At 50.5% G+C, this 23,927-nt stretch overlaps 1 protein-coding gene and 1 long non-coding RNA gene across 4 annotated transcripts in view; one reads left to right on the top strand and one right to left on the bottom strand.

Annotated features, from left to right (window-relative positions):
- Positions 1–23,927, bottom strand: part of AKAP12 (A-kinase anchoring protein 12) — a 561,266-nt gene that overhangs the window by 24,220 nt on the left and 513,119 nt on the right. Inside the window, exon 1 of one of the 3 annotated variants that reach the window (XM_069608132.1) lies at positions 17,724–18,055. The exons of 1 other annotated variant lie outside the window; for it this stretch is intronic. In XM_069608132.1, coding sequence (XP_069464233.1) covers positions 17,724–17,748 — 25 coding nt within the window. In that variant the 5' untranslated portion in view covers positions 17,749–18,055. Of the gene's footprint in view, positions 1–16,676; positions 16,711–17,723; positions 18,056–23,927 lie in introns of those variants that run through there. One more of the 3 variants, XM_069608133.1, reaches the window with a different exon arrangement.
- Positions 17,603–23,927, top strand: part of LOC138467848 (uncharacterized) — a 402,333-nt gene continuing 396,008 nt past the window's right edge. Inside the window, exon 1 of the long non-coding RNA XR_011268158.1 lies at positions 17,603–17,731. This is a non-coding gene — a long non-coding RNA (uncharacterized lncRNA). The remainder of the gene's footprint in view (positions 17,732–23,927) is intronic.

The following is a 23,927-nucleotide window of genomic DNA, read 5'->3' as shown; positions in this document are numbered from 1 at the left end:
AAGGGGACCCAAACCTCATGCCACACCATGTACTGCGATGCTCCTCATCCACAGGCGCAGCCAAATCCCACCCTCCCCCCAAATCCCATTTCTGCCCCAACCCATTTGCGCATAGCCCTGCACCAATCTCCAATTTTGGGACCTCCCTACCCCACCAAAAGCGGCTTCCAGGCCATTGCAATTGCTCTCTTGGCCAGCAATAGACCCAAGGCTACAACATTGGTCACAGCCTTACCCACCCTTCTACCCTTCCCGATAGAGCAGAGTCCCAGCAAACACTATCGCATCGTAAGTGGACTCCTCACTGCTATCAACTGCTATCAACCCTAAACAGTTCAGCGACAATTTCCAAAAAAACAGTCAATCACATCCCCAGCACATATGTACATAGGTCCCCATCTCCCCTACACCTCCAGCAGTTCAGGTCCACCCCAGCCACCATATTCACCACCCTGATCAACGCACTATACGCCCTCCGTACAATTTGATATTGTATACACAGAAACCGGGCATTCCTGGATACCAGATTTGCATGCGCAAGAACCCAGCCCCATTCATAAATTGCCCCCCTCCACCCCACACCCCAGGCTTCCCTTACCCCAGGCTTCCGTTACCCCTGCCATCAGTGCAGCCAACTCTAGAAAGTTATCCTCCATCTATTAAACCCCACCTGATACCCTAGTCGACCAAAACTAGTACCCCACACACCATCAGGAACAGGCCTCAGTCTGCTGCAGCAAAGTGGCACCGCGGGGATAAAGGGAAATCTCTGGCCGACCCCTTCGGCGTCACTCCAGCAGACCTGGTTATGCGGAGTCGGGAGCCGCCGGGGCTCCCTATCCAGTCTCCAAGCAACTTACCGCATGCATGATTCACTCACAATCCAAACCCTGGTACGGACCCAATGTGGATGTACAAACCCATCCACCATAGGTTCCACCACCGAAGCACAAGTCTGGAACCCCACTGGCCAATTCACCTGCCGGAAGCTGCTCATTTGCGGCACCCCCTCAATGTACCATTAAGAGCTTGAAAGCGCACAGCCCTCCATACCATGGCACGGGCGTCACCTGGAGCCCATAAGAATCTGGGAAGCAAAATATCTTCACTAGGGCCATTCGTCCCATCAAAGAAATCGGAAATGTGATCAAGATCAGCTTACCAACATTATGAAGCTACATCCAGTCCCAATCCTCACCAACCCTTCTACGCAGGTACCTGAAGCCCCCAACCGGAATCTCCATTCCAAAACACATCAACTAGCCTGCCAGGGCAACGTATGAAGCAACAGGCTTAGAATCGCTAACAACCTGCCCCAATATCTCCCCAAACTCTTCCACTGTAGCCGTAGTGTGTTGCACGTGGGATTCTGCATGTACAAAAGCACATTGTCCACATATAGCAATAGGCAAAGCCTACCCACTCCACCCCCCAAGCCCCCCCAATCAGAAGGCCCATTGTCACAAGCCTCCTCCTATACACCTGCTCAATGGTTTGACATACCTAGGGCAAAAATGTGTGGGGACAGCGGGCACCCCTGCCTTGTACCCAGTCTCACTGGATATCACCACATTAACCTGCACTCTGGATGTCGATCCCCATTCGCCCATTTCACGAATCCACCCCTCGAATCCCATCTATTAGAACACCCATGTAACCGAGTCCAACGCGGTGTACGAGTCCAGGCTGACCACTGTCAAGTGGTCAACAACCGCACTGTCCGTTTGAGGAAGACACCCATTGGCAGTACCACATCCACAAGCCCAGCTGCTCCAGTGACTGAGAAGGGGTCCCCGATACCGAAAACAGATCCCACCACATACCGAGGCCCCCTTTCCTGGCTGCACATGAAAAGGTGCACTTTCGTTGCTTGGACCAAAGGTTACACTGCGGTCACGCAGTCTCACTGTGCTCAGGGGTGAAAAGGTTAGCAGGAGGTGAGTGGGGGGGGGGACAGGTGCAGGGTGTAGAGCAATAGCAGGTGGATGATAATGTTACATTGATTACATCCATCAGGCCTTACCTAGAAACTAAATTGGGGTGTAGTACTTCTCCCCCCTACTATTCCTGGCACTACGCTTGGGACACACTGGTGCCCCGGTCAAAGGTCGTAGGTACAGGACCATGGAGATAAGAAACCACATTATTGGAGGTGAACTGCTTAAATTGTACAAATCCCCATAACAATAGGCCACCTTTCACAGGTGGGGGAGGGGCGATTATGTGCTGCTGTAGGCCAGTGGGACCTTTGGAATGGGGGTGAGGGGGAAAATGAGGCATTGATGCGTTAAGGTTTGCACTAGTACATACGATTAAGAGAATGTCCGCTTATACATCACTCCCTGCATTTTATAGCAGCACCTCACCGAAGGGACTACCAATAACGTCAGCGGGTGCGCCCACCACATGACACTTCCGGTGGCGTCACTGCATGAGCAGTGCCACTACAGCTGCCGGCTTTTTGGCGAATTGAATTCCCTAGAAGAAACAGTAGCGTAAATCTGCTAAACAGAAGGCCCTCTACTGGCCACAGAAGCACCGTCGCAAAGGTAACATAATCTGGTCGGAGCCAGCAAGCGGGAGAAAGGGAGAGCATTTGCTAAATTTGCAATCCACCCCTGCAACCCGCTTCGCAGCCAGCAGATGGCAGCAGACAGCGCAGCTTTAAGCAAAGAGGAGCAAGAAATACTATGTTCTATGCCGATGCGTCAGCGAACACCATACAAGAGCAGCAAAAAAGGCGCCCGTGGACTGCCGAGCCACGCCAACAACAGCACGTGAATAGACCAACCGCAAGACCCGCGTTTCATTAATTATTCTGCAACAATGGTCAAAGTACTAACCGCATAGTGACGTAACTCAAGCACGCCCACATTTGCTAAAAAGTGTCCCACTCACCGCCCCGAAAAAAAAAAAAAAATCTGACCGCCAGTAGCATTTTTGGTTCGGGCATTTTCCCCATTGCCCTATAGGCCAGTTTGAGACTGCTCAGGGGTGGCTATAGTCCGCAAGGGCAAAGGGACTTCAACCCACCGCTCTGACAGCCAAGCCAGCAAGACACAAACTCCTGCAGCTGCCCCAAGCAGCTGAGCAAGCGTTCCTAGGCTGGGTTTTACTGCACTGCTCCCCTTTGACAGTTCAGGAGTTCCCCAGCACCCATTCCCAACGAGCCATGCGAGGCTAGAGGTGTTTTGCTTCCCCTGCCTTGCATGACAGATTGGCGATGGAGGCTGGGCCACTGCAGTCCTGAATGCATGGGGGGGGGGGCCTGGTGCCTCCCCACACATCCAAGGCACGAGGGTCATCAGTAGGACCACGCTCTGGCTCCGTTGTGCACATGAAGGAGCAAGAGGCACTCTCTTGCTACCCGTTGCTGCGCTGGAGCCGGATGGCCTGCATTAGTGCAGCCAATGTGGACTGGAATCCGAGAGGGGCTGCAGTTAAGGGGGACAACCTGCGAACTGTATGCAAGGGGGTGCGTGAATGAGTGTTATTTGGGTGCGTGTGTTGATGTGTGCGCATATCAATGCTGTCTTGGTGCAAGGGTGCAAGGGTGAAAATAATGAGCGACGCTGTGTCAAAGCGAGAGGGAATTAAAGATGAATGCAGTAAAAACTATCACCGATACATGCAGATGTGTGCGTGTGCCAGCTGGGCAGCAGCCAGAAGGCCTCTTGCTGGGGGAGGAGTGTAGGATGGCAGCCAGGATGACTCAATTGTGAGGAGAATATTTGTTTAAACTGGACACAGCAAGTTGCTGTGACCAATATTTACTGTGGTCTGTATTTTTTTACTGGACATGAGGTAGGCAGCAGTTGAAAGTGAATACTAGTACCGACCCACATCGGTGGGTCCAGTTTAGACATGCTGCTTTGCTGTGGCAAGGCACTTTTACTGGGCATCAAGGGTGAAGGCAATACTGCGTAGGAAATCACATTACTGCCTTTACCATGGGTGGGTCCAGACATGTTGCTCAACTGTGGCATGGTATTTTTTTTACTGGGCATCAAGGGTGAAGGCATGAGTTTTCCCATATGGTATTGCCCAATATTGGCAAGTCCAGCCTGGGCATACTTCACTGTGGCATGGCATTTTTTTTTTACTGGACATCAAGGGTGGAGGCAGCAACGGTATTTAGTCCTGGCCAACAGCAGTACATTCATACATGGTAATACAGACATATTTGTGCAGCCTTCATGGACATGTATAGGCACAGGCAACATAAGTTAATGCTCCAGGTACAGTTGGGTGGCTTTGTCGGAAGCAATGCATTTGTCTTGTGTTGACATGGGAAATTGATTTGCCATGCTGTGCTGTAGCAGTGTTAACTGGCCATCAATGGTCGCAGCTGCAAAATGGTCAAAGTAACTGGGCATATAATGGCAAATCTGTTTTTGTGATATGGTGTAAATACGAAGCTATATGGCTACAAGTATATGAAATAAAAGGCAAATGCCTAAAGCGTATACACAAGCCAAGTCGGTTGGCTTGACCAATGCTTTTTAACAGGACTTCAATGAAGGACACGCTGTATTTCTAAACAGAGTGGCTGAAGGCAAACCTGGTTCAGACATATTGTATTAATTGCACTAGTAGCTCGTTTACAGCTCCAATGAAGTCCTTAACTCCCAGAAGACTGCTTTGAATAAACACTAGCAGGCACTTCGGGACCAAAGTTTAATGGTAAGAATAAAGCTAGCAGATGTGTTTTGGGCAGGACGTGGGGAGTTACCATAGCTATTAACTTGACCATGCGTAGTCATGGGTGGGTAAATAGCCCAACTACCAGCTTTGTGTCCCTCCTTAGCTGGACTCCAATGCAATAGCTTCGGCTTAGAGGTGGCGCTTTAGCGCCACCCAACAGGTAAAAACTAAAAAGGCAGTCTACACAAGAGCCACCTTAAGGCGAGATTTTACTAAAAAGAGTAACTCTGCTAGTTATTAGCTTCATACTGAAAGACAAGGTATCACAGCACAAAAGACATCATATATTTACACAGTCCTTTTGGTATGTTGAAAGCGGGGAAGAAATTGGGACAGAACAAGACCAACAAAAACAGTATTGCTGGAGCGCCGTTCCATTTTAACCCGGGGCCTAACTCGCCTCCCTACCCCCACACCCCTCCCGGTCCATCAAGGGTTAAAGGCAGCAGGAGGAGATTTCCTACATGGCATTGCCCAACATTGGTGGCTCCAGTCTGGGCATACTCTTTAGATAGGTTGCATTGCATGCTCAGAAGGAATGCCCACAGTGGGCATGGTTGATATCAATTGGTGGGCACTCTTATGTTCCCAAAGTTCACTTTGTTTTAATGCAAAGCAGCCAGCATGCTGTATTCAGGGCATCCACACCACACCTAGCTCCACCCCCAGACCCTCCCACACCACCGACAATCCACCCCCATATATCCCCACCCCCCCTCGCTATACACTCCCTCTAACCCACCGCGCTCAAAGAAGGGGGAGGGGAAGGGAGTTCCCCCAGCCAAGTTGTCAATTTCCAGCACTGGTTGTAAGGGCCGACTAGATGCCCGCAGGGACTACCGTTAGTTAAGGAGCGTTTGGCCCCATCCACTTCAGGGCCCAATAAAGCCATGGAGGAAATAAAGGCAGCGAGAAAGTGGAACTGCACAAAACACAGGCTTCTTGCGTTATTCTGCGCCCGCCCATCACTCCAGTGGCACTGCGGCGCCGTGATACGCGCCAGTCCCGTCCTCCTACACCTCCCTCCCGTATCCCCATCAGTGACCCTATTAGGAGCCCCCGCATCTCGAGACGGCATAACCCTATGCAATCAGCTCCAAGGACTCGCGGGAGCGGCGCGCCTCCCACCCGAGGGGGGCCTGTATGCGTTCACCCGTCGCTGGAAATGCGGGGGGGGGGGGGGGGTGGGGGGGGGTGCAGATAGAGCCGAGCAGAATGCTGCACGGAGCCCCATGTGCTTGTACTCAACCATGTCGACATTTGCAGCTGGTTGCCCGTCCCGGGGGATTTGTAGCACAGGCCTGGATGCCTTCCAAGAATTCCCAACATTCTGGAGTCATCAGATGTCACACACGCCCAATTCCTCACATCAGAAGGCGCCCCCCGAACCCCCCCCCCCCCCCCGCGCGCACTACTCCTGGAAAGCTACACGGCACGTGCACGCTTCTGTCGGGAACAGGGCCGCCTAATTGATTACAGTTAGAAGAACCGGTGTGCATTTTTGGCACAGTGTCGTGAACAAGGCCTGGCTTTCTAGGGGTTTGGGGGGGGTGGAGAAAGGAAAACTGGCAGGTCTCGTGAAAGGGGAAGGGGGGGCGGGGGGTATGTGACTTGTTCAAAGCCCCACATAATTAATCTCCTGAAAAATACTACCCCATGCAGATTGCAAACCTAACAAGCATTTCACAGGTCTACCCCGGCCAGACCTTCACTTGGACTAGTTGGCTACGTCCCGGATCCGAGAAAATCCGGTCCAATGACGAGCACTACCTAAGAAAACACCTGAACAGTCCTTCCCGAAGCTTCCATTCGGCGGAGCAGGACACTACAGCCATCAGCCGGGCCAGAAAGCACCGCCAGCAGAGTGCAATTACTACATACTGTTAGTCATGCTGCCGAATCCCAAATCTACTTCAAGGAATTGTAAAAAATAAAAATGTTCTGCAACCCCCAACTACAATATATATTACTACACGCCCAACAGGCCTGGGCTGCCCCCAGCAAAAGTATAAATTGGACAGAAACTGAAAAATACCACCGTACCATGCAAAAGCAATATAACATTCCGAGGTCCTCCAGCATCCCAAAGCGCTTTTCCAGTATCACACTGGAAGGAAGGAGCACTCCAGGGCAGGTGATGGGAGCCTGTTGAGGGGTGGGGAGTCCAGGGTATGCGGGAGAGTCGGAAGCCGTACTTGCAATTCAGTCAGCCGTCAACATCAAGCAGAGAAGTCCCGAAGGTTTTGGACATCACCCATGGCAGGATATCTAACATGTGGTGTCAGGAAATGAAAGGCGAATCAAGCCCTCGCACAGAGGCTGAGACAGTTAAGGTTGTTCGGTGTCACAGCACTCGTTTCTGGACTTGCCCGAGTCCGAATTAAAATGTCTAGGTAAGACTCCTAAAGACATCTGCAGCCAGCACACGCCGGCCCACTTCACACATGAGAACATTAGACTTAAAACTGCCTCCCTAACACACAAAAGTCTAAATAACAAAGCCCCACAATACCCAACAGACAGATTCTCTAGAATAGCATCCTCCAGACTGACTAGACTAGCAAACACTAATCGCCTTCAGGTACCCAGATTTAAACTCTCCACCATGGGAGGCACCAGCTTCCCTTCCCTGTCAAAGCCGCCCAACTATGGAACAAGTTACCCACCTCAATGAGAATGGAACAATCTTTCACCAAATTTAGGCAAAACCTGATCAGCTGGTTAATAGAAACCAATGACAAATACATTTACAAACCTACCCTACTGTATATACTTCCAATCATGCTTCAATGGTTCCATTTTGTCTAACTTAAAAAAAACTGTTGTATTGTTTAATCTTGCTCATTACCGACACCTCTGTAACCCGTCACTAAGCTGTATGTTTTTTGTAACCAGTCACTAAGCTGTACGTTTTTTGTTACCCGTCACTAAGCTGTACGTTTTCTTATGCTCTTGCGCCCATATACCCCCCGCCCCGGGTCTGGTGCGCACAATAAATTCTAAACAACCAAACTTCCCCTCTAAAGAAAACGACCACTTACTCTAAAGTTCCAAGCCACCCTAAAAAAAAAAAAAAAAAAAACTACAAAGACCTAGGGCAAATACATCACCTGGACCCCCAACAACGTGATGGGACGACCCTCCTTATTGTTTTGGGCACATTACCTGGGGGCCCAATCCTAGCCCCCACACATCACAAGGATAAAGATTAGCGATTGTCTCTTCGCAGTGCTATGTTGGGCGTTTAGAAATGGGAGGGGTGCATGCAGCTGCACACTGGCCAAAACAAGGACTGCTGCAACCAAGTGATGGTCTCATGAATTTTCTTTCACTGTGTTCCTTGAAGTCAGATCAAAACCTTGGGCCTCGCTAAACGTATCGAGACTATCAGAGCAAGTCTGCTCTATAGAGTTTCCAAATGGCACACTTTTATATGTAACCCAAATGCGGGTTATGAGAAGGGTGACTGATCAAGGTTCTGCTTCATGTGCTCATGGGTGCAACCCGCACGACTGGAGCACTGCTCACCCCATTAGTTTCCCTTCCACCTGCCAGAAGGCATCTCTGCGTTGCGTTCGGGTTTTTGTAGCAACAGCTTGACGTTTTGGGAACCATTGATCGGCGGTCCTGCTCTGTAACCCGCTAAAAAAGTATGGGCGGGCCAGTTATACAGTCAATTGGTGTCAGCACACAAAAAAGGTTGTGGGTGCTGGATTTAGCCAATGCGAATAAGTGTGGACCAGATGCCACTGAAGAACCAGGTAGGCGAGTACACCCGCAAGAGAATTTTTGGAAGGGAGGTGGAACAGTACTATTATGGAGCCTACCGTTGAAAGACATGGCTTTTTGGTCCAAGGTTACAGCACCCCAAGAGTGAAACAGACACTCTCCAATACCAAGCCTGTGGCGAGTGCGCTGCCCCTATGGAAAGGACACAGACCAGAGGAGATTTAAAGAGGTAGAGGAATTAACCTGACTTAAAGCCAACCCAGACATTCTGGGTAGCCTGTGGAACGGAGCTAGAGTATGAAGGTGGCTGAAAAAGCATCAGCCAGAGCCATGACAGTAATGGGAGAGTCTGCCACTAGTTGCATTCAATAGCCTTAGTTTAAAGGGGGGATAAGAAGTGATCCTGCAAGGTTCTTTGCCATACTGCTAGTCCACTGGTGTGCCAGAAATTGCCCCTACACAAGGAGGCACTGCTTCTTGCATGGTGCATATTCAGGTTCGATAAACAAAAAAAAACGGGATGGGTGGAAGGTTATGAATATAGCTGAACCACTGGCTCGGGTCTGGCCAACCTTCCACGGCACTTTTTTTAGCCCCTCTGCGCCATTACAAAAGGAGGCCAGCCATATGCAAATCAGTCAGGTACTGCCACAAACGGGAGCAGCGGCCAGGTCCCCACTGCACGTAAATCACCAGAGATGTTTCGTCTGGTCATCAGCGAGTGCCTCAGGAACCATGGACAGGAATAAGGAGAAAACGTGACAACCAGAGGTTACATCATTACCCCTTCATCACTCTTGTACCAGTCCTATATGTGAAGCAGAGCACGCCCCATTTCTGTGCATGCTTTTTTTGTGCTGGGAGGGGTGGGCTCGGAGTGCCTTGCAAACCTTCAGAGGCAGCCAGCAGGTTCCTGGGATGATAGTTGCCATTCACTGTGGAGCACAAGGGTAGAGTGAATACATAGAAGAGTCTTCTTCCTCACATACTCCCCGCGGGCGTAAGAAGCATTCATGCAGACATGTCTCTTAACAGAGGAATCTCACTAACCATCTAGTCGGGTGCCTGGAGGCTCCTAGGGAGCCCCTACCACCTCTCCCCCTGCTAGGCTAGCGATGAAGAACCCCAGTAATACACTGAAAAATGAGGAAAAAAGTCCTGACCCACCCATGGGCAGATTTGGGTTTCCAGGATATTGAAGCCTAGACATCACACCAGTGGTGGTGGGGCTTCGTCATACAGGACATCCTTTTGAGAGAGTTTGAGGACCAGCAGCACTAGGCTCATTACCAAGCTATGGGCACCACAGAAGATACAAGCAGGAATTGCTCCAAGTCCTTAAGGTGACCTCTTGCTTGCCATCTTTTTCATACAAAATGTCAGCACAATTGGAGGACGCTTCTCCTTTGTGACCAGTGGACAAGAAAGTAGAGTTGTAAGAAACTTCAGCAAATTTGCTTTACATGCAGCATCCTATGTGCACCCATCGGTCTTTGCTGGAGGATTTTAATGGTCTCTGGACCACAGAGGTCAGATCGGACTGCACAGAATGCTGATGCAAAGACAAAAGTTCCTCCCAGAGATTGCATACGACTCCCACAAGGCTGCATGAGACCATGCTGGTTGAGGTACCTCAAAGTTGATGCCTCCCACGGATGCCCTACCAGGGGAGCCAAGGAGACAGGCAGTGGAGGAAAATACTTCCCAGTCCAGGAGGAAAATGGGGAGGGTTAGACCAGTCTCAAGCCGCACCACTGCACAATCACGACTAGTCCAATCTGGTGATCGCACTTGGAGATCGGGCAGAATCAAGCAGCTCTACCACAACTAGACAAAGTGAATCAGATCAATGGGTTTTCCACATCTTCCAGAAAGGTTACAAAGTCTTCCCCCAGCGCCCCATCCCCCTTGGATCAGTTCTTTGAAATCCCCCTACCAGGGATTCCGAGAGAGCCGTTTTCATTCAAGTGATTCCAGATATGGAACACAAGAGAGCAGCTCTGCCAGTACACAAGGAGGCAGGATTTTTTTTCAACTCGTTAATGGAAAAACTCAAGTGGGGCTTTTCGGCCCAGTGCTCGTCCTAAAATAAATTCAACACTCCCAAGGATGGATGGCATCTAGCCCTTCCATAATAACGGTCCTGTGCCCAGGAGATTGTTTGCCTTCATTATACCTCCAAGATGACTACCTCCCACATACCCATGCATCCAGACCATCACTTCCACAGTGCCAAGTGTCAGGTCCCCATTTCAGTTTCAAGGTCGGACCCTTTTCTTGACAATGGCCCCCCAATTGTTCACAAAGTGCGGACCTCGCTGGTGGGTTCTCTATCCTAGGAAGGGTTTCAGCTCCATCCTTACCCGAGAAGACTGGCTCCTTCATGCTCCTCCAGCCCACATACTCACAATCCTGCTTCCAGAGGTATGTACTCCGGAACACCTCCCTGGTTGGTTGATCAGTGGGAAGAAATCCCACCTTTAGCCAGCTCAAGTGTTGGAATTCATAGGAGCCACATTGGCCATAGCTGTTAAGTGGTTCCCCCCTCCTCAGCAAACTCCAAAGCTGAAGACTCTGCTTCTCCCTTCTGACCCCAATTGTGTCCAGGCTCGCCAGCAGCTGCAGGGTAAAGGGGAGATGGCATTCTGCGTTTTCACTGTCTCTTGGGTCAGACCACACAAGGTCACGACTCCCAACATCTTCTAGAATTCAGGTCCCCAAGGTCAGCGAACTGCAAGGCATGGATCATTGGGTCTGGCAAGGAGGCTTCACTGGTGGCTGAAAGATGCTCATCTCTCCTCCCAAGTCTGGTGGTAACCCCGATGGATGCCAGTCAAAAGGGTTTGGGAGAAATTCTGGGTATGGTCCATCTACTCAAACTGGAGAAAACCTTGTTCAATTTATCCAAGCCCTCAGGTTCTCCAAAGATCGCTCCCACCATCATGCGCTGGTCAGGACTGACAACTTGGCGGCCAAGCATAGGTCAATCTACAGGGAGATACGAAGTCTTAAGCCCCACTGCACCAGAGACAAAATAAGGACCAAATCTCTCGCTCAGGCGTTGCATTTTCCCCATAATTGCATGGGTAATCAGGGTATCATCTTTGATTGAGATCTGTGACAGACCGAGTCAGACATGGGTAGGCCTACTTTGCCCCACAAGGCAACAACCAACTCCAGAACTGCTGCACTCAATGCAGAAACCCTCTGGCATGAGCAGTGGATGCAATAACTTGTCCTGCCCCGAAGGTCTTCTTTTTCAGTTTCTGCTGCTGCAGCGAGTACTGGTAAAAATCAGGAGGGCCAGAGCATCTGTAATCCTAGTGGCTCCCGGATGGCCAAGCAGGTCCTGGTTCCCCCCCGGCCCCCATCCCCTATGAAAATGGCAGAATCCCCCTCCCGCCACCCTGCACAGGTTGCATCACACGGCACAGAGAAGCAAATCGAGCTTGCCCATGAGCATCATGAAGTCCCACCACTGTAAACAGTCTCCCTGAAATATGGCACACCGCGGGCAAAATTGAAAGGGGTTCCATTTAAGATATTTGTAATGTCACCACACTGGCTAGCGGCCTAGCGCCCCTTACCAGGTTTGCTCTTCGGCTACACAAATGAACTTGCTTGAACAGGTGTTCTTCAAGTGGTTCATGATTAATTCAAGGATTTGTTTGTCCCTTCATTAAATAGATTGCAGCAGCATTCCACCTCTGGGCATATGTAATATGGCATTTGTATAGCACCCTGTGACATTGTTATGGGCTCAAAGCGCTGTATGTGAATGCCTTTGGAGGACCAACGCCTGAGAGACTAGTCAGGATGCTGGCGTGCATTTTAGCCAGTACAAGGCGAGTAGGCGTGGCCAAGTCCCTGCTCGCAACCCACGTAGACCTGGCTTCTGGAAGCTGTTGGGAGGGTGTGCAAGTCAAGGAGACTGATGTGTCCATCTAGACCATGGGTGCACAACATGCGGCCCGTGATGCTACTGGATGCGGCCCGGCAGGGTTGAAGACTTTCCTAATGGAAGGCGGCCCGCAAGCAGCAAAGGTCGCCATCCATTAAGAAAGTCTTTGTTTTCCTTGCCGGGCCGTGAGTCACGCAGTGTGTGTGTGTGTGTGTGTATGCTGCCAGGGAAGCTGGGGCTCAGTGACCTAATCTGCCCTGGCAGGGGTGCAGAGTAGGGGGGGGTGCGGGGCCCTCCTCCCCCCCCCGCCCCTGGCAGAATGAAGTCGGGGCTGAGCAATCCCCACCCCCCCCCCCACTGGCCGCACAGAAGAGGGGCAGTATGGATGGCCCTTTGTTCCATCCATACTGTCTCTCTCTGGCGGCCCGGGTAAAAGCCGGAGAAAAAAAGATGTTTAAAAATGGAGGGACGGATGCAAAGCAAGAGGCTCTTGCTTTGCATCTGTCCCTCCATTTCTAAAAATCGTTTTGGGTTGGGTATACTTCTACATCTGTGCACCGGGGTGCACAGATGTAGAGGTACACCCAACCCAAAACGATTTGGGCAGTGCCAGAAGCCTCGCCATCGTTCCAGGACGTCTGGGTAAGTACATGGTGGGGGGGCTGTATGTTTGTGTGTGTGTCTGTTTCGGCTCCGTCCTGTGTTTTTTGTTTTTGTATGCATGTTGAGATGCGGAGGTGGGGGTGTGTGTCGGGTGTGTATGGGTGTGTTGGTGTGTTTGTATTTGTATGTCTGCAGTGTATCTTGAGATGCGGGGGTGGGGTGTGTGTCGGGTCTGCTTGAATGTGTTTGTGTGCAAGTGCAGTGTATGTTGAGATGCGGGTGTGGGGTGTGTCGGGTCTGCCTGAATGTGTTTGTGTGCAAGTGCAGTGTATGTTGAGATGCGGGGGTGGGGTGTGTGTCAGGTCTGCCTGAATGTGTTTGTGTGCAAGTGCAGTGTATGTTGAGATGCGGAGAGGGGGTGGGTGTCGGGTCTGCCTGAATGGGTTTGTGTGCAAGTGCAGTGTGTGTTGAGATGCGGACGGGGGGTGTGTCGGGTCTGCCTGAATGTTTGTTGTTGTGTGAAAGTGCATGTTGAGATGCGGGTGTGGGGTGTGTGTCGGGTCTGCCTGGATGTGTTTGTGGGCAAGTGCAGTGTATGTTGAGATGCTGGGAGGGTGGGGGCGGGGTGAGGTCGGGTCTGCCTGAATGTTTGTTGTTGTGTGCACATTCAGTGTGTTTTGAGATGTGGGGGGTCCGAGTCTGTATGCGTGCATGCTTGCGAGTTTGTGTGCTGAGTTGGGGGGGCTCGAGTTTGTATGGGTGCATGGTGTATGCTTGTGGGTTTGTGTGCTGAGTTGGGGGTGGGGGGGTTCGGGTCTGTATGGGTGCATGGTGTATGCTTGCGGGTTTGTGTGCCGAGTTGGGGGGTGGGGGTTCGGGTCTGTATGGGTGCATGGTGTATACTTGTTAGTTTGTATGCAGGGGGGGGTCGGGGTCTGTATGAGTATGGGGCATAGTGTTTGCTTGAGCGGTGGGTGTCTTGGGGCATAGTGTTTGCATGAGGGGTGGGGGCCATGGGGCATAGGGTTTGCTTGAGGGGTGGGAGCCATGGGGCATAGGGTTTGCTTGAGGGGTGGGAGCTATGAGGCATAGTGTTTAATAAAAATAGGGGGGTCAAAAAAGCCTCCTGCCACACCACGCCCCACCGCGCCTACCGCCCTACCCACATTTACTTTTTGGCCCACTATAGCCATCATGTAAGGTACTTTCGGCCCTCTGTCAAAATCAGTTGTGCACCCCTGATCTAGACACAATTTTTATCACATAACTTGGGCTGCGTTCTAGTGGCAGAGGTGATGTGCGATATGAGATCAAGTAGTGGGTGAGGGCGCGGGTGTGTGTCCGGGCCTTGGGAAGGATACACGATATGGACCCTCGAGTCATGGCTGATCACTCGTTTCATAACTGAGCGCAGGTCCGGCTGTGCAGGTCTATGGCCTCAGTCTGTCTACATTCTCCCATATAAAGGACTGAGATGAGAAAGCAAACGGAGTAACGACCAAATTACTGGCAAGTAATTTGCATTACTCTGTGCCGAGTCTTGGTCGACCCAGAACAGGATGGAGGCCCACCTAGAACTCCCATTATGGAACGAGGGGAGTCCCGAGTGTGCAGGTCCGCCTTAAGTATATATGTGACTGGCGAAGAAGAGTTGGACTCAGCGTTGTAATGGTGAATACTGGTAAGTAATATGGTAATTACTGGTGCCGCTGGTAAGCGTGTGTGTAGGGGTGATTATGAGCCGCTCTGGCCTCTACGCAGAGGGACCATTTAAAAGTAGGTCCGCCAGTTGCGACTGCTGCACACAGTGTGGAGCGAGTCGAGCCCTGGAAGCTGTTCCATTTAAAGGATCAGTGTCCATGTACCTGGTGGGTCATGTCCCCACACGACTGCTTAGGGAGGCGACCGGTAAGGTGAGCCATTGGGCTCTACAGGCAGGGCTGCCATAGGATGGGCCGGCGGGGCGCGTCTATGGTTCTCAGGTGACATCTGCTGTGACCCACCCTTGCATTATGTGCGTGAGTGGGCGGGACCAACGACTCCTCATGGGAATGCAGAACATACTCCACTCGCACTTTGCCATGCACCTGAAAAGGGGAGGGGGGGGTTACAGAAAGTACGCGCCTCTACGTTTCTCCTGGTGACGAGCGACACACTGGCCGATGGCGGGGCAGGGAAGGAAGTTCGCTGAAGGCTCATCCGACTCACGGGCCCATTTACAAAGAAGGCGCCAATTATTTTGCGAGCTGGCAGTGACGGCGCCCCCTTAAGTGACGGCGCCCCCTTAATTACGCACCTGTTCTCAGATAACGCACTGCACGCACACGCATACTACGGCCATTGTGAGCGAGCTGCGCCGGTTCTCCTCCAGGAGGCCAAATGCATCCCACGTGTGGCCGGCCAGCATGAAGCGGCGATACAATAGAAGCCAGCAGGGGGCAGGCGCGGGGCCGTGAACCCCCCCCCTTCCCCCCGCCCCCGCTGCTGCAGCTCAGGTGTCCAGATGCTGACGGGTGGGACCGTGCCCGGCCTACCAAAATGCGAAGTGGCTCGTGTGTGGGCGAGTGCTTTTGGTCAAAGTGTGACGCTTTCTGGGCTAGTTTGACGAGTGACTTATGCTGCTAGTCGTTTTGACCATTGTTGACAATATGGCACAATTTGCATGCCATTTTATGCAAACACATCCCGTTAGGTACTACTGAAAGGGTCTGTCACAAAAAGGAAAGAATTGCCACCTACAACCGTGGGCCACTTTTCCCTTAGTGGCCGATTGTATGCCCCAGCCCGACCCGAATGTCGCTCTACAGGCAGGAGACACGTAGCCAAAGCAGACCCGCATCCCCGCCCCACCTTGCTTAAGAGAAGCTCCAAAAAAGATGGGTTTAGTATATGAAACTAGAGCGGGTTTGGATTTCGCTTCCACGGCGCGATGCTTGTGCTTGAAAAATTATCAGGCGTTTTTTTTTTTAAATAATATTTCCAAAAACACAGATGATGGACCGCATTGGGGACCGAAATAACAAATATTTTACTAGAAGCAATACTTCTCATAGTATTACGCTTTTAAACCTAACACTGCAGCAGGCGCATTAACCCGCTCAGACATCTGGTTGGAAAAATCAAGAGCCGCCTTTCCGTCGCTAGCGTAAAAATGCGACCACCCGTGTAGCCAAGCCCCGCAATCAGTGGACGGCTCATTGGGTAGCTTGTGGGGTTTGGTGGGGACCTGTCGCAAGTGCTTCTACCGGCTCCAGTGACGACAAGACAAGAGCCCCCCCCGACGGGCCCTCCAGTAACCCCCTACCCAAACCTCACCCATTTCCACTGGCGCGTTGACATTAGTTATCTGCGAAACTCACATAAAAACACACGGCCAGTGGGGGGATTTATACTCAAGGAAGAACGACCAGGCCACTGGGAAAGTAACATGCAGATATGCATAAACACCGCCATGCCACCCGTGGCCTTCCCTTTTAATAACACAATATTCACGTGTCCTCCGTGTGCGCTGAGAATGAAGACACAACACCAAGTTAAATCACAAATTTGTGGAGGGTAAAGGGGTGGGCGGTACACGTCTGTGGGATTATACAGCTGCACGCTTTGGCAAAAACACAATACATACACTCACTCCGAACACGCATCCGCGCCCCCCCAAATACCCCCCCCCCCCCCCCGTCCTCGAGGGGACACTGGTTGAAATTTTGTGAAATAGAAATTGGGCGCGGTGTGCACTCACCGCGGCAGCCTGCCAGCATCAGACACTCGGGGGGAAAAGTCTTACTGCGAGTCCCAGAGCGTCACTGCGGATCGCGAGCAATTGGCCCCCGTTTTGAAGTCTCTGAACTGCCTGCGGCGTCGAAATGTACCAGCAGGGGGCGCCACTGCACACTCATCCGGCGGACGCTATACCCGAGAAAGCATTGCCATAGATCACACCGAGGGGCACCCCAATACATAACGGGTGCTGTAGACCCCCCCCCTCCCGACACCCCCCCTTAACTGCGCTCCCACCATGCAACGTGCCGTTTGATTTCCAGCGTCTCGTGCAGATCCCTTTTTTGGCCGGGCACATTTCTCGGCACGGGAAAACATACTTGGTGCTTGTAGTGATCGCATGCATTCGGACTCAGTACCTCCGGGGCCGCAGCTTAAGCTCTACACACGCAAGCAAGAGTTTGGGCGAGTGTCTCATAGACCTCCAGTTAAATAAAAAAATAAAACAGCACACCAATGCAGTCTTCCAAATGTAAATATACCTATATACATAAAAAAAATAGGGCAAAACCCAAATGGCCAGCGTCTTTTAAAAACAGTGGAGTCAGGGGACATCTACAAAGTAGATCCAGTGATCGAAGTGAGTGGGAACGCTTGGGAGCGGTGTTCCATAGCTTGTTTTCTGGTGACTATTCATGTCCCTATGCACGTGTAACGTTGCGATAGGCGCCCTAGTTACTAGTAACGTGGACTATTGCATTGCCTTGGCCGCAACAGCTGGTCACATGTGCACTATGCTTCCATCTACCCTCTCCCCTGCCGAAACCACAGTTACTCCACTTTTTCCCGTGCACTTCTACCACTGAGTAGAACTAAAATGTGATGGGCTGTACGGGACACTAGTGGCGCACAGGAGGAGTAATTCACAGAAAGCCCCACCAGTGCCGATTGGCTTGCCAGCGAAGCAACTGCGAGTTAATATCTGGGCATGCACGGGCGCTGCCACACCCACTCGTCCATGCAACCCATCCTGCTCCCGGCGCTTCTGCGGGCAGCGGCGCCACCTTACCTGTGATGGTGAGTGTCCCGAGCATGGCTCTCCCTCGCTTCTTCGCTCCCGCCTCGCCGCTCAGTCCTCCTGCAACTCGGTTCCCCGCGCAGACCCGGTTTAAGGCGGTTTATCCCCCCCCGCGTAGCCGAGACTCGGGTCGGAGAGCACCTCCCTGCTTCACAAGCGCCAACAGCAGACTGCGCGCGAGAGAGGGGTGGGTGGTGAGGGGGTCCTGGCTAGCTTGGCAAATGCTCTTACTGTACACTCCTCAGCCAGCCGCCAAATGAACAGGAGGACCAAACAGCCTGCCGCCCCTCCCCGCTTATCAGGAAGACTAGCAGCGCCTCTCTCTCTCTCTCTGGGGCAGGGGGATGGCGGAGGTCATGTGGTTAATGCTGAGGGAGGGTCCTCTGGCTCGCTATCCCCGCCCCCACCCCACGCTGGGCGCTCTGGAGGTGCCAGTGCAGGAGTCTTGCAACCCAACAGCTGCCTTATCGGGCGGCCCGGAGCAAAACCTCCCGTTTGCAAAGGCTGCCGTTTGAACCCGCTTTTTACATAATCCCCTTTAAAATGTAAAACCCGCGAGTCTGCGGAGATTTAATCTTCTTTGTCGCCCTCCGCCCAGGTGGCATCTCCAATAGGCATTTTATTTCGCCATCAATTGGGTGGAGGGTAGAGGGGCGGGAGGGGGTCGAATTGAGGGGCGAATGACAAAAGCCGAATATACAAAGCAATGTTTTTTGTCAGACCTCCCCCATCCCCCGTCCTCTTCACCGGCTACATACATGTTAGGCATTCCTGCTTCAAGACAATACACTGTGAGATCCTAATCATGGTATGGGGGAACTTCAGGGGCTGCTTAACTAAGCAGTACATTCATGCACTCGGCTCGGGTGCAGCGCCACCCCCTCGGGGCATGTTCATATATTCTGCCAAATAGCACTAACGTGAAAGTTGCCCTTGTAGTGAAAACTCTGCATACAACACAATGTGGATTAAAGTGGGAATCCGAAGAAATTAACGAGAAAAAAAAACGAATGGGAGAAAATGCCAAAAAGAGGATTAGGGGCTGTGGCCGGGGTTGTGTTCCCCACCCCCTCCCCTTGATCGACATTCTTGGACTTCGGTGGTTGCAGGGGTGTCCCCTGTTTCCATAAAAAAGAAAGCAGGGGAAATACAACCTTTAAAAAAAAAACACAAAAAAAAGGAAAGGACCCTGCAGTGCCGGTTCCTTTGCATGTGCGTGAAGGGAACCAACGTCACAGGGATTGCAGAGGTGGCAGCGATAAGCTTTGCTGTGTGCCGCCAGAAGGTAAGGGAGGGGAGAGCGGGTGGTCCAAAATATCCGCAGGAGACAAAACCAAAAGTAATTTTTTAAAAAATGACTTTAGTTTTTTCTGCCTCATCCATTTCAAATTCGATCATTTCACGGTGACCCTTAAAGTATACTAATATGCTATACTAAGTTGTCTTATACCACACACTGTTACCATTGGCCTGGTCTCCATGCGCTCACCTTGCTCTGTAAGAAAGTGGGCAGCGGTGGTTAGTGAGGGAGGAGGGCTAGGATGGACGTTGTGCTCTCCTGTTGGTGCTTGCAAAACCAGGAGGAACTGGTGTCTGTGTGTGTCGGCTTTCTAAGTGTGTTTTGATTGTGTGCACTGGGCTTGCTGTGTCTGGAGGGGTAAGGGCCAGTGTTTGGGATTGTTTGTCATATGCAAATGTTTGTTATGTTGGATGCATGTTTCATGTGTAGTTTGGCTGCTCCTTAGGGTGTGTGTGGTACTTGGGAGGTATGCTGGAGGGGAGCAGCAGTGGTGGTTAGTACATTGGCTATCAAGCATTTTTTTAAAAAGTTCTATACACTGGCTACCCTCAACATTTTTTTATAAGTTCAATACATTGGCTCCCTTCAGAATTCATCTAAGTGCAACACATTGGCTACCCTCATATATTCTTCTAAGTGCAACACATTGGCTACCCTCATATATTCTTCTAAGTGCAACACATTGGCTACCCTCGTAGATTCCTCTAAATGCAAGACGTTGGCTACCCTCATAGATTCTTCTAAGTGCAACACATTGGCTACCCTCGTAGATTCCTCTAAATGCAAGACGTTGGCTACCCTCATAGATTCTTCTAAGTGCAAGACATTGGCTACCCTCATATATTCTTCTAAGTGCAACACATTGGCTACCCTCATAGATTCTTCTAAGTGCAACACATTGGCTACCCTCGTAGATTCCTCTAAGTGCAAGACGTTGGCTACCCTCATAGATTCTTCTAAGTGCAAGACATTGGCTCTTTTCATACATTCTCTAAGTGAAACACACTACTCATAGACAAGCGACAGGAAAAATGTTTGGAATATGTAGCACCTTTTTACTCAGAGAGTTAACTGGGGGCCTGCCAACACATGCTCCTCTCCCCCACCTCCTATCCCGTGTTCACTTGGCCTCTGGAATGCATAATCACTCTGCAACAATTCTTCCTACATCACTGACCACTTCCCCTACTACCACCTTAAACTTTCACTTCTATCACAGAAACCTGGATGTATGCTCATGATTCTGCTATACTAGCAGCTCTCCACACTGACTCGGCTACCCTTTCTCACCCTGCCCGACGTGTTGGGAAGGGTATTGGGTTCCTCATCAATACCGCCCCACCACTGACACCAGTATTGTGAGGTCAGAAGCAAAAAATAAGCCGAATGGAGCTTGGACATAAGACCAAAACAAGCAGGCAACCATCAAAATAAACCCAAAAAGCAAACCCAAGCTTGGGAGGGTTGAGGGAGGCGTCCACTGTGTGTGGGAGGCTGCTGCACCTAATTGGCTGCCGGTTCTTCTTTCTGGTTGACGCTGTTATTCATGCTTCTGAACTAATCAGAGAGAAGCAGGCAGCCACTCATTCATCCAGCAGGCAGGCTGAATCAGGTTGATAGGCAAAAGTAAGCCCCCCTAAAACATCAAACACGCGATGTGTTCAAATTATAAGCACCTTGGGCCAAAAACAGGCCCAATTTCGCATATAATGAGCACTCTTGGTAACAATGAGTGGCACTCTCTGCTGCCCTCTGACATCACCTCATCTTCTTTGGAATGTGCAGCTATTCGGCTCCTACCTCTCTCGCTTATCTGCCGCTCTACTGACCCAGTGGTCCTCTCATCTCCTTCCATGCGTTATGATCTACAACGTTGATGCAAATCACTGACCCCCACCCTACTCCTAGTCTGCAAAAATATTTTGTTGCCCTCACCTCTGCATTGATTACTTCTAAAACCTAATCTCCTCCCTTTTTCATCACCCTCACAAACTTTCACCTACACTCCAACCGAGGTTCACACCTCCCAAGCCTCCCACCTTCCATATACTGCTCCTTCCTTCCTTTCTACTAATGACTTTGTTCATTACTTTTCCTCTAAAATCTCTACAATTCATGACTCACTCACAGCCCTCCTATTTCTCTCTCCCCCACCCTCCCGTCCACTACACACCCTACACCTACTCTCATCTACTTCTCTGCTACCAAATTAGCACCCATCTTTTGCTCCTGTCAACCAGGTTGCTCCTCAAATGGTCAAAGACTTAGAGCTGCATTACGAGTTAGGCGGAAATTCAGAGGTAAATCTGCCCAAAAATTGCCTTAAGGAATTGCTCTTACCACCACTTGGTTAGGCGGAATTTCCCCCTAATTACAAGTGGTGACGGCAGTGTAATTCCCCATTTATTTTAGGTCCATTGGACACAGTGGGGCTGTTTTTTGTGGAATTACCGTTGTAGTAATTCCACCAATTCTGCCTATTTTTCGGCATTGAGTGGGAAGATTTACACCAGGGTTTTTCTAGAGGTGAATCCTCCACTCAAAACCCAACCTCAATATTTGGCGTAGTGGTAAAATTGGCAGTAACTCAGTTAAGGCCAGTTTTACCACTTACTAACTCGTAATGAGGCTGTTGGTCTCAATCACCTGCCCTTATCTCTGAGAGCTTTCTAACTTCTCTTGGACCTCTCTCATCACAGTTCAACACAAACTTGTCTGGGGCTCACTTCCCCAAGCTTATTTTACTATGGGTCTCCCTCAATCGGGCTCAGATCCCTTTTGGATGTCGAAGACTTTCCAATGTGTGTGTGGCTCTCGGACCACCACAGCACCACTTCAACATCAACAGTCACGTTTACTCTTGCTTAATTCCCTCTTGCTGTTTGTTCACTTTATAACTTCAAACAATGTACCTTTCACAGAGACTTTCGAATGGGCTACTTCCTTTCGCCGGACCACTCCGTTACTTAGTATCACTGATCCCACAGCTGCTTTTCACTACAAAGTTTATTCACAGGTCTGCCTTTCTTTGAGTCGCATCTACACACGTGCAGCCTTCACTTGTGATATAATGTTGCTAATCCATACATTTTAATACACACCAGTCTCTAAGGTCGCTTGCCAACTCACTGGCTGTCTGCTCTTTTTTCTTGTTTTACTATTCCCAATTCACGAGCCAAGGTTAATACCGCAGGCTTTGCCTCGCCTCCCCAACTCTGCCGATCACCCGGGAGGGTCGCTCGCGTCCTTGAAACACCATGAAATCTTCACTTGTGCGATCTGGCCTTCTCCATGTGTCTTTCACGGTCTGTCGGAGGCAACGACCTCCAGTAGGGAACCCTCTGGGTAATCGGCCCGCTGCTCTCATCCCTTGGTCCGTTGCTCTGCTCCAGTAGGTGTGCCTTCATCCTGGAAGTTCTGCTCCTCCTCGTGTTCTGCCTTGCTCAGAGTGTGTCTGCATGTGTTGCCTTTTATTCGTGTGAGGAGAGCCAACCTGTATCAGGTGTATGCATTAATGTACTTAATGTAAAGGGCCTGGTTTTGCCTAACCCGATTAATGGGACATGTCCAGTATGATGTGGGAGAGTTAATCTGGTTGCTCTCAGTCACCTTCTTCCATGGCCCAGAGTTTGTGTAAAAGGGGAGGGGGGTTGGGATTTTGGAAAATCCTAGAAAATAGGATGGTGTAGATGAACAAAAAAGGGGGGAATACTGGACCTCACAATCGGCTGTCTCACCCCTCACCCAGGAGATTCTCCCTCACTGATCCACCCCCAGAGTCTGGATCCAAAATGGCTGTGCCCTGGCCACCTGAGAGAGATCCAGGGGACTAGCGGGTGAGACACCCTCTGGTTTCTCACAGTGGTCTCCAATCAGATCACTAAGGATAAAAGGCCTTGGAGATCCACTTCAATTTGACTTTTGTAGTAAACCCTTCTGCAAAGTCTCTAACTTACTGTCTGATGCTCACTGCTCCACACTCTATAGTCATCCTTTTGGACCCCTCTGCTGCTTTCGATACTATCAACCACTTCTCTTTCCTCCCCACACTTTAGGACCTCAGGTTTTGTAAGTGTGCTCTTTCGTGGGTTGCCTAGATGAAAGGTTGCTCCTTAAAAATCTCCTGGAACTCGCAAACCTCTGATTCCACTCCTCTTTATTTTATTTTTTGCATTTTAATAGCGCACATACAGCCCAGGGGCATTGCGGCGCTGTTACTTGTGGCATGCTTAGTTCCATAATTACAGGGAATGCAGTACATTGGCATAGCAGACTAGAATAGAGCATAAGCCAGCAAGGTACATACATTTTGACATCCTTCATACATATGGGGATTAGTGCAGTTTTCTTATCGGTCAGTGAGCTCTTGCTGTTGGCCTTCCCTTAAAGACCAGTCCTTGGACCTCTGCTTTTCACATTCTACACCTCTGCTCTAGAAATAATTATCTTGTCATTTTGCTTTCCCAATCATCTGTTTGCTGACAATACTCAAATCTCTTTTCTCCTTTTCCCCACTCATCTCCGAATGGATTTATTAAGTGTCACTGCAATCGGTCCCGGGATGTCTCTCTGCTGAACTCAAAAACGGAAGTTATCTCTTTACAAGCTTCCAACTTCATCTCTACCCTCCTATTTCCTTCCCGCCTGATGTTCTTGCTCACTCGCAAGAGGCTTGCAACTTTGGGGGTCCTCTTTAATAGTGACCTCCAACTGCAACAATTTATCATTACCACTGCTATTGTTGCTTTCATGAACCTTCTTAACATTTCCTCCCCCACTTCTACCTACACACACCTGGCTGGCTGCCTCATCATGCACAACCACCCAATCTTTCAAGTTCCTTCTCCTAGTCTACACAACTATCAATAATATTGCTCCACAGTACTTGTCTGATT

This window comes from Ambystoma mexicanum, chromosome 4q (genome assembly GCF_040938575.1).
Source record: "Ambystoma mexicanum isolate Mex_15411 chromosome 4q, UKY_AmexF1_1, whole genome shotgun sequence".
NCBI lineage: Eukaryota > Metazoa > Chordata > Amphibia > Caudata > Ambystomatidae > Ambystoma > Ambystoma mexicanum.
The sequence above is the reverse complement of the archived record's forward strand: the minus strand, read 5'-3'. Positions and strand labels throughout refer to the sequence as shown.